Source organism: Polistes fuscatus, unplaced genomic scaffold, assembly GCF_010416935.1.
Source record: "Polistes fuscatus isolate 324 unplaced genomic scaffold, CU_Pfus_HIC Scaffold66, whole genome shotgun sequence".
Taxonomy (NCBI): domain Eukaryota; kingdom Metazoa; phylum Arthropoda; class Insecta; order Hymenoptera; family Vespidae; genus Polistes; species Polistes fuscatus.
In genome coordinates, this window is record NW_025113147.1 from 89,535 (window position 1) to 100,766 (window position 11,232).

General features: G+C 29.4%; 3 protein-coding genes across 3 annotated transcripts; 2 read left to right on the forward strand and 1 right to left on the reverse strand.

Annotated features, from left to right (window-relative positions):
- Positions 1-278: 278 nt before the first annotated feature.
- Positions 279-2,547, reverse strand: LOC122523799 (cytochrome P450 4C1-like). The gene is made up of 10 exons (XM_043645674.1): positions 2,463-2,547; positions 2,009-2,191; positions 1,853-1,922; positions 1,634-1,760; positions 1,456-1,525; positions 1,245-1,351; positions 1,098-1,166; positions 805-979; positions 530-706; positions 279-442 (listed from the first exon to the last, which is right to left on the reverse strand). Exons 2-10 carry the CDS (start codon positions 2,046-2,048, stop codon positions 279-281), a joined length of 999 nt encoding a protein of 332 aa, XP_043501609.1. The 5' UTR covers positions 2,049-2,191; positions 2,463-2,547.
- Positions 2,548-8,339: 5,792 nt separating this feature from the next.
- On the forward strand, positions 8,340-9,583 carry LOC122523801 (cytochrome P450 4g15-like). Its single transcript, XM_043645676.1, has 5 exons — positions 8,340-8,628; positions 8,696-8,802; positions 8,907-8,997; positions 9,241-9,423; positions 9,510-9,583. The coding sequence occupies exons 1-5, from the start codon at positions 8,457-8,459 to the stop codon at positions 9,581-9,583; spliced, it is 627 nt and encodes a 208-aa protein (XP_043501611.1). The 5' UTR covers positions 8,340-8,456.
- A 750-nt stretch (positions 9,584-10,333) lies between these two features.
- On the forward strand, positions 10,334-10,979 carry LOC122523800 (cytochrome P450 4C1-like). The gene is made up of 4 exons (XM_043645675.1): positions 10,334-10,347; positions 10,413-10,585; positions 10,683-10,859; positions 10,945-10,979. Exons 1-4 carry the CDS (start codon positions 10,334-10,336, stop codon positions 10,977-10,979), a joined length of 399 nt encoding a protein of 132 aa, XP_043501610.1.
- The last annotated feature ends 253 nt before the right edge of the window (positions 10,980-11,232 follow it).

An 11,232-nucleotide genomic window follows, 5' to 3' on the forward strand; every position in this document is an offset into this window, starting at 1 on the left:
CAACAATGTTAGAAATTGCTATCGCAATTTTTGCCTACTCGACGACTCGCTTGCTCTTATTTTCTAGTTTCGAATTCGTTAGCCTCTCCTAGTCGTCAGCTATCAAGTTTGCCGTTATGTAGGGGCTACGAACAAGGCACAACCTATGAAAACGTAGACGTCAGTTTATAATTTTTATATCTTATTTTAGATAGTTGAGCCGTGTTACGTCGAGAGGTGTCTGCCCACAAATATTCCTGTTGCACTTTGGAACAGAGTATTGACATGAATGTCAGGTATTATCTTTTGTAAAATCTCAATAATATAGGTTTCGCTGGTTTCAAAGTAACGTTGTATTTTAGGTTAATATCTTTAACTATTACTGGATTATCTATTTGTACAACAAATTTTCTTAATATTGTAGCAACTATTCCCTTCATATCGATCATTGCAAATGTTTGACCTGTTAATGTGATATTAAATACATATGTATTTTGCAAAATAACTCTTTCGAATATGAATTCAAGAATCTATAAAAATGTGGTATTACCTATGCAATCTCTTCTTCCAGAACCGAATGGTAAAAAACATTTGGGATCGTAATTGCCTGGTAAAAACCGATCGGGATTAAATGTTAAAGGGTCCTTCCAATATTTATCGTTTCTATGAAGTGTAAATATAGTAAGCATTAGAGCACAATCTTTCGGTATTACCACATTCTCGTCCACTAAATAAAATAAATAAACACATATAATTAGTACATAAAGTAATAATGCGAATGGTAAAAAATATATACATGTAGTCATGTAGTATATGTAGGAATACCTTTCACATCTTTTTGTAAAACTCGACCAATGATAGGACCAGCAGGGAAGAGACGTAATGTCTCCTTGATAACACGCTCCAAATACTTCAATTTTTTAATATCTTGAAGTGTAATAGGAACATTTTGGGGATCGCTTGAGCCGTACATTTGGTACAACTCTTCGTATACTCGTTGCTGCAATCAGAAATATATAATAAAGAAAGAAATATAATAAAGAGAAAAATATAATAAAATGTTAATATAAAAATATATTTGATTTTTTAAATACTATTTAAATGCTATCTGTGCATACTTGAACTTTCGGAAATGTGGCAAGCATTAAAAATAGAAAAGCAAGTGTTCCAGTTGCTGTTTCGCTTCCCTGAAAAGTAATACTAATTATATTTCTCGTTTACTCGATTCAAAAAATTGTATTTAATCTAAAATTAAAAAAACTTACTGCAAAAACCAATGTATTAATTTCATCATGAATGTCTTGTTCCGAATATACTCCTGTCTCATAAAATGATTTCAATAGCAAATCAAGAAATGTACTTGTATTTAGTCCTTTATTCAGAAAAATATATAATTTATTATTTAACATTGTTATAAAAGTTTTCTACTCATAAATGGATCAACAATAGAACTTGTTTTTAAACTGTTCTACCTACTTTCATCTGAAACTTCCAATTCTGGAGTAATTTTATCTTTTTGCATTGACTCTTTTTTTTCCCGCATAATCTTGACGAATGAAAGTTATATACATTAGTAATAGGTGATTTTGTTTTAGCAATAAATATTCAGATAAGATTAAATAATATAAAATAAGAATAATCTTCTTATTTATACCTCGTTCGTGATTTTATTAATGGGAGATAAAAGTTTCTGTAATCTCTTTCCCAGAGATGAATTGTTAAAAATAATATTAGGATGTAACCAGACTTTGACGATCCTTTGAAAAGCAATATCCATGATTCTGAATAAGTATAAATTTCAATAAGAGAAAACAAATATGAAATAAAATTGCATTATATTATAAATATTAAAATATTCTTTTTATATTATTACTCTGACATATATTCATCAAGTTTGCATTCGGGATTGTTCTGCAAATCAAGATCACGACCTAAAAAGCTATCTGTCAGTACAAAAAAAAACATATTTTAATTAACTTACTTATATTTATACAAATAATTTAAACATTTAAGAATTTCAAAAGCTTACCATATATTATATCTAAAGTACATAGATGTACATAATGCATGATATCTACATTTTCTCCGTTAGTAGTTTCTAAAATTCTTGCTAGTCTGTTTGAATTTTTTAATATCGAGTCTATATAGGTTGAATGAAATTTTTCTTTGAATACTGGACTTAAGATTTTTCGATGAATTTCCCAATTTGATGCTTGAAATAAAAGAATATTTCTTACTTAAATTTCTTACGTTGTTTCTCTTTTATATATTCATCAGTTAAAGAGATTTCTCTTTTATATATCATCAGTTAAAAATTAGGAAAAAAAAAATTCATTTTATACGTATATATTTTTGAGAGACTATAAACAGTATATGTTCAGATAAAGAAAAGTACTACTTTTACCAGTATTCCTTTTTAAGACATTTAAAATATTCTTTTGGATTATTATATATATATTATAACATATGAACGTGTTGATTACCTTTAATAGTAAACAACCCATTACCCAGAGCCGGTTTGAAAAAATCATATATCAGATTTTTCTCATAACTGTTAGACCTTTTTGTTATAATCTAAAAAGAAAACAAAAAATTAAACAAAAATAAAAAGCAAAGAATAACATAAATTAAACTCGCGTTTACTCAATAAACGGCATTACGGTAAATCTGATGAATTTTACCTCAATATATTTAGGATCATCAAATATTATAAATAATTTTGGACCTATCCAGAATCGCCATGGTGATGCATATTCGGTAGATAGTTTTAACATTTTATTGGTAACATCTAAAATAAATATCTTTAACAGCGTTAACATAAGTATAGATATGACAAATATGAAATACAATCATACCTTCCATGTCCCCAAGAAGCAAATATATGTTTCCAATGAGAGGAAAAGCTTTTGGTCCCGAGAATCCTTTGACCATATTAAATTCAAAAAACTTATTTATTAAATATTTAATTATATAGTATAATATAATTGTTATTGCTGTTTTAGCAATAAGTGTATCGATATACTCCATGATGAATTAAGCAAACTAAAAATTACAGAAGAAGTAAAATATGTTTAAATATAACACTAGGACCACCTCTCGTAACTTTGGAAAGAATATTTTTTAAGAACAATGCATAAAACTCTAGTACACTTCGCGTCTTAACTACAAGTCTTAACAACAATTTTTAGATGCTTCTCTTGGATATGTCTTTAACACTATCACTTTCTTCGTCGGTTTCGTCGGAATTCGGTTCTACCCATGGCTTCATGAAATCGACCACCGTGGTCGTTTGCTGAGGGCCTTTATGATTCCCTACTCTTTCCACTACGTATCGGTTATTGCGCAATGTTTTTGTAATGCGATTTGGGCTAAAGTATTTCGCCATTAACTTCAAACCCGGGCCTGATTGCGTCTAGGCCAGTCAAAAAGGGCAAAATTTCGTTAATTTTAGGCTGGAATTCGAAAATTTGATCTAAGGGTAACTCGACGACGGTAAATCGAATAGTGCTAATTTTTTGCAATCGGAAAGCGCGTTTTTAAGGAAAAGGGTTAAAAAGGATAAAAGATGGCTTTATCTTTGAATCTAGGCATTAAATCGAGAAAAGTTTCAAACAAAAGTTGTTGAGAATAAAAAATGTTCTACGGTTTATTTTCGTATGTGCAAAAATAAGCGAGAGAAAGATGGTAAAAGTAATTGTAAGAGTGGGGAAGCAAGTCCCGCCTCTCCATCGGTTTTTACACGCGAGAGGGCTACTTGCGTGCTAGCGTTCGTGTGTACTAATACACGAACGAAGGATCTTGATCAATCTTTGGGCCTCTCGGCCTTGAATGCAAGTGCGAGTGAAAGTAGAAATCGATATTTCTCCGATATCGCATAAAAAAATTGTTTGGCAACTTCCGGAGTTAGCTCATTCTCGTGAAATAATAACTTTAGCACAATGATGAACACCTTTTATGAAGGGATTTACAAATTGGAACAGTAATAACTTTATAACGTTTACATAAAAAGACGATTACTTAATTATAATGACAAGCAAGAAAAAGCAAATGATGAATACTTAAAATTATGAATAAACCTAAAACTGTTAACTGATAATTGTGACTGTAACTATTAAGAGAAAAAACTACGCAGGGCTGAAAAAGAGCTTCTTATATGTACTAACATTATCCCTGATGGGAGTTTACTTGCACCTATTCCCACGAGCGCATTGCGCTGTCATAATCAGTTCCATGAGCATTTCAAGAAGTCGTATATGCGGAGTCTGCATTTGCCATATCATGCAGTTGCAGTAATTAATATGATTTAATATATATTTTTGATCGCTCTGGCACCTACGGTTTCTAACTTTATTCCGTCGCAGATATTTAGTTTCTGCTGATAGATTTAACGTTTCTCTAACGCTCATCCGTCCTTCTTATTCTAACGCATAGCGGATGTACGTCTAGGCATACGTAGGGATTTCACTTTTGGAAGGCGCGTGTACCGCCGTAGAGGACAAATAGGTCGAATAGATGCCAGAAGTAGGGAGGAGTCTTCCCGGTATGCTACGTAGTGGAAAAGTACTAAGAGAGATTGAATATTAGAAAGAATATTATGTTCGTAGCAAGACGTCACATTTTGTTATACGCCAAAGAAGTATAACTTCTTACGTTCGTATATAAGTACATACACCTGTGTTGTTTTATAAATCGCTTGTAAAACTATTCAAAAATAAACTTTCAAGTAAAAATTCCAATTCGTTCAAAAGTTATAAGCGATTATGTGAGCATCCTTCATTCAAATGTCGGAGCACGTTTTATGTAATAATACGGAGCGGTCGAGTTTTTTTTCAAACGCGTTTCTCTCGAAACAACTTTTTCCAATTTGTGTACATTCTAGCTAAAAAGTTTCCCACTGATCATTTTGAAATTTGGTATATAACTTTTTCATATAAACGCGCTCTGTTTGAACTAAAATCTTAACAATATCTTTGTTCAAAGTATTTTTTTATTCTAAAAAAAGTAGGAAAAATGGAAAAAATCATGCTTTATGTTCATACCCTTCTAAAAATACTTATTTTCAGTTTTTTTTTACGGAAAATGAAGTTCACGTATAAGAGACACATATAAAAAAAGTGTGTGCGTACAAAGTACACATGTCAGAAGTGAAACTTCTTTGGCAAACTAACTTTTAAATCTCGTTTATATTTATACTAATCTAAAGCTTTAGATTTCCGAGGCTTAGAGGGAGGGAAAAAGGAAGGTATGTAAGGAACTTAATGAATTTAATTGTAATTAGAATAATAAAAGTGTGCGCGAAAATTAATACAAATTATAAATTTAATATTTTTAATTTATTTCTTCGATATTTACATTAATTGATGCGATTTCTATTGGAATTGTTGTGACCAAAGCATTACGATAACTAAAATATGCAAAATATAAGTTCGTGTTTCAACATTATCTAAATATCTTGTAAAAATAGCATCTATTGTCGTTCCTTAATTTGTAGTTGGTATGTTTGGATTATTATTTAACTGTAAAGTAAATTATTCTTCTAGAAAGTTAATTGAAAAAATTTAATTACATAAAAAATTGTAAATTAACAAAAAGATAACAAATATATTACTTACTCTGAGCAACTGCTTAGTATAGGACGATTTACAAATTTATCACAAAATTTTTATTTATAAATTTAACTCAATGTTTACACATTGTATATATACTAATGACAATATAAAAAAATAAAAAAGATCTGCTTTTGCTTTAGTACAAGACGTTATGCGACAGAATTGCCATCTAAAGTTCTAATATTTAACTACTAAACGAATACATTAACCAATAGCGTGTTTTTTTCTCGATCTCCTTTTCTCTCTCGCTCTCTCTCACTCGCTCTCTCCCATCTCTTGCTCCATGGCACTGTGCGTGATGCGATGTTCGCTCTATCTCACTCTCTCTCTCTCTCGATCTTTCTCACTTGCTTGCTCCCTACTCTCGCTCCATGCTACGTTCGCCCTTTCACACTCTTTCTCAATCGGTCTCAATCTCTCGCTCTCTCACTCTTCTCGGACAAAAACGTCTCACATTTTCTTGTCACTAATATTAATATTATTGCGTTTCATCCGTAAAAATTGTACCCTCATGCGTGCAAAGAAGTTTCACTTCAAAAAGAAAGTTCTCTGTGCGATTAATTTAAAATAAAAATTACAGCCTCCAAGTTGTACACAAACTGCTAAGTCGGATAGTGACCTACAATGGGCTGCAGCTGATATCTCCGTTACTTTTCGAGGAAAATCTTTGAAAATTTCAGAATATATTCTCAAATATATGTTTAAAATGATCTTACGATATCAATAAGAATTCCATATGTGTAAAAAAAATTCACGATAATCACAGTAAAAACGCCGTCTTACACTTTTCTTCCCCCTTAAATAAAAATAGAATGAATGCGTATAATAAATTGATTTTATTTTATTTTGAATAATTGAAATAAAAGCTACGTACAAAAGTGAATATACGAAATAGAAAGTATGTCCTATACTTGTCTTATATTTTCATATAGCGATGAATTTTCTTAAAAAAATGAATGCATAATTATCGCTTATGAAGGCACTCATTACAAAAAGTTGTCACATTGTTTGTGGTATTTCGCGCGGTTTTACTTATAATTAGACTGAAATTTACACATAACTTCCTTCCTTCCTTTCTTCCTGAGTAAAGTAATTCTGCTTGTACCATTTCCATCTTACACCCCCTCCATTACTATCTCTATCTCTCTCTTTCCACACGTTATTTTTCGTCGTATCGTCTACCCCCTTTTATCATAAATAACCACCCCCTCTCTCCTATTACTTATTTTTCTTATGTACGTACAAACGATACACGGCCTTGCGTTATTGTTTTTAATTACATACTCTTTCTTTCTTACTTTTATCTATACATCCGCGCGCGCACGAATCGAATGCCGTTTCAAAGTTCGTTTAGTAAAAACCTGTAACTTTGCAAAGAATTTCTGCTTATCGATAGAAGCAAATCACGTTACATTTTTATCTAAAAGTTATTGAGTATCTTTCATTCGAGGAATAATTATTTATTTGGAGAATAGACCATCATGGTAAAGTAATAACACGACGTTTATGTCTAGCCTAAACATGATATTATGTGTGTGTGGATAAATTGAAATTTATACGTTATTTACGTCTACTATGTAGAATTGTATAATCAACATCATTAGCATAATTTTTATTATTATCAACATCATTAGCATAATTTTTATTATTATCAACATCTAAACAGAGCAATTGTAATAATGAGGGAAAAGAGAAAAGAAAGAATAAAATACGATTAGAGATAAAAGTATTCTTTCCTCGTAAGCATATACGAATTCTTACGGAGTATATCACAGACACAAGTGTAATAACATTACAAAAAATTATGATTCTTTTCTATTCTTGAATATAACTATCCTTGCCTAATATAAAAACCAGTATTTTTAATATCAAAATATCATGCATGGATCGTGAAAATAATCGTACGTCATAAAATATAAATATATCAACTAGTTTTTTTTAGTCGATATAAATCAGTATTATTTTGTTTGAATATAATAAATAATTTGACGTTATCGTATGTGAATTAAAAGTTTAGGAATTTGCGAATAAGATTGGGATAAATAAAAAGGATCTGTATTCAAATGTGTCTCCACCGAGAAGTACTCTCCCATTATTTCTCGATTATCGCAAGGGACATTATAGAAAACGATAAATATCAATTCAATCGCATCTGTACTGGTAGATATATATATATATATATATATATTCGTGTAAAAGTTGCTGGGAGCTAAATATTCGATTCATTCTGACAAAACTCCGAGAAAACGCTAATATATCCAAGAAAAACTTTGACGCATTCTTTAAATAATGCTGAGGTGCGAACAGATGTAAAAATGTCTCTACAATATTACTGTATTATTTCATAAGATAGGAAAAACTATGTGTTACATCTCGAATAACAAAAACTAATCCTCAATCTTATACAACGATGCAAAACGAAGTTATTTTAATCTGATCATATTCAATATACTTCTTGCTATTCGATAGATTTTCTTGATTACCTCGTAGTTTTTTATAAGTATAATACGAAATTAAATAAAAAAAGGGAAGGAAACAAGATTTGTTTAAAAATAGATGATTTATATTCTATTTATTTTTTTTCTCTAATCTTGGAATCTCATATTTGCATGTACATTGTCATATGTATATGCAAATTAGTATTCTTACAGGCAGTCTTTGACGTTTGGATAAATTATGTTCCCAGTCTTATATAAATAGGCTTTCCGTTTGCTTATACATTGCCACTTATTGTTAAGACGCGAAGTGTACTAAAATTTTATGCACAGTTCTTACAAAATATTCGATCCAAAGTTACGAATGTTGGTCCTAGTGTTATATTTAAACAAATTTTACTTCTTCTGTAATTTTTAGTTTGCTTTATTCATCATGGAGTATATCGATACACTTATTGCTAAAACAGCAATAACAATTATATTGTACTATATAATTAAATATTTATTAAATAAATTTTTTGAAATTAATATGGTCAAAGGATTCTCGGGACCAAAAGCTTTTCCTCTCATTGGAAACATATATTTGCTTCTTGGGGACATGGAAGGTATGATTGTATTTCATATTTGTCATATCTATACTTATGTTAACGCTTTTAAAGATATTTATTTTAGATGTTACCAATAAAATGTTAAAACTATCTACCAAATATACATCGCCATGGCGATTCTGGATAGGTCCAAAATTATTTATATTATTTGATGATCCTAAATGTATTGAGGTAAAATTCATCAGTTTACCGTAATGACGTTTAATGAGGAAACGCGAGTTTAATTTATGTTATTCTTAGCTTTTTTTTTGTTGAATTTTTTGTTTTCTTTTTAGATTATAACAAAAAGGTCTAACAGTTATGAGAAAAATCTGACATATGAATTTTTCAAACCTGTTCTGGGTAATGGGTTGTTCACTGTTCCAGGTAATCAACATGTTTAAATGTTTTATAATATATATATAATAATCCAAAAGAATATTTTTAAATGTTTTACAGAGGATTTCTGGTAAAAGTAGTACTTTTCTTTATCTGAACATATACTGTTTATAGTCTCTCAAAAATATATACGTATAAAATGAATTTTTTTTTTCCTAATTTTTAACTGATGAATATATAAAAGAGAAACAACGTAAGAAATTTAAGTAAGAAATATTCTTTTATTTCAAGCATCAAATTGGGAAATTCATCGAAAAATCTTAAGTCCAGTATTCAAAGAAAAATTTCATTCAACCTATATAGACTCGATATTAAAAAATTCAAACAGACTAGCAAGAATTTTAGAAACTACTAACGGAGAAAATGTAGATATCATGCATTATGTACATCTATGTACTTTAGATATAATATATGGTAAGCTTTTGAAATTCTTAAATGTTTAAATTATTTGTGTAAATATAAGTAAGTTAATTAAAATATGTTTTTTTTTGTACTGACAGATAGCTTTTTAGGTCGTGATCTTGATTTGCAGAACAATCCCGAATGCAAACTTGATGAATATATGTCAGAGTAATAAAATAAAAGAATATTTTAATATTTATAATATAATGCAATATTATTTCATATTTGTTTTCCTTTATTGAAATTTATACTTATTCAGAATCATGGATAGCTTTTAAAGGATCGTCAAAGTCTGGTTACATCCTAATATTATTTTTAACAGTTCATCTCTGGGAAAGAGATTACAGAAACTTTTATCTCCCATTAATAAAATCACGAAGAGGTATAAATAAAAGATTATTCTTATTTTATATTATAATCTTATCTGAATATTCTATTGCTAAACAAAATCACCTATTATAATGTATATAACTTTCATTCGTCAAGATTATGCGGGAAAAAAAAGAGTCAATGCAAAAAGATAAAATTACTCCAGAATTGGAAGTGTCAGATGAAAGTAGGTAGAACAGTTTAAAAACAAGTTCTTTTGTTGATCCATTTATGAATAGAAAACTTTTATAACAATGTTAAATAAAATTATATATTTTTCTGAATAAAGGACTAAATACAAGTACATTTCTTGATTTGCTATTGAAATCATTTTATGAGACAGGAGTATATTCGGAACAAGACATTCATGATGAAATTAAAACATTGGTTTTTGCAGTAAGTTTTTTTAATTTTAGATTAAATACAATTTTTTGAATCGAGTAAACGTGAAATATAATTATTATTACTTTTCAGGGAAGCGAAACAACAACTGGAACACTTGCTTTTCTATTTTTAATGCTTGCGACATTTCCGGAAATTCAAGTATGCACAAATGGCATTTGAATAGTATGTAAAAATAAAATATATTTTTATACTAAAATTTTATTATATTTTTCCATTTCTGATTTCAGCAACGAGTATACGAAGAGTTGTACAAATGTACGGCTCAAGCGATCCCAAAATGTTCTTATTACACTTCAAGATATTAAAAAAATGAAGTATTTGGAGCGTGTTATCAAGGAGACATTACGTCTCTTCCCTGCTGGTCCTATCCTTGGTCGAGTTTTACAAAAATATGTGAAAGGTATTCCTACATATACTGCATGACTACATGTATATATTTTTACCATTCGCATTATTATTTTATGTACTCATTATATGTATTTATTTAATTTATTTAGTGGACGAGAATGTGGTAATACTGAAAGATTGTGATCTAATACTTATTATATTTACACTTCATAGAAACGATAAATATTGGAAGGACCCTTTAATATTTAATCCCGATCGGTTTTTACCAGGCAATTACGATCCTAAATGTTTTTTACCATTCGGTTCTGTAAGAAGAGATTGCATAGGTAATACTACATTTTTATAGATTCTTGAATTCATATTCGAAAGAGTTATTTTGCAAATACATATGTATTTAATATCACATAACAGGTCAAACATTTGCAATGATCGATAGAAGGGAATAGTTGCTACAATATTAAGAAATTTGTGCAAAATTTTTGTGTGAAAGTGCAATGAAATATAAATTTTTGTAGCACATTAATTTATCATTTCAATTAGATGAGAAACACTATGTGTATTATATCTCGAATAATTAAAACTGATCAACATATTGCATTTACAATAGCAAAACGAAGTTTTTTCAATCTAATCGTAATCAATATACCTTTTACTATTCTTCTGATTTCTTTGGATTATTTAATAATTTTTTTTAGTGTG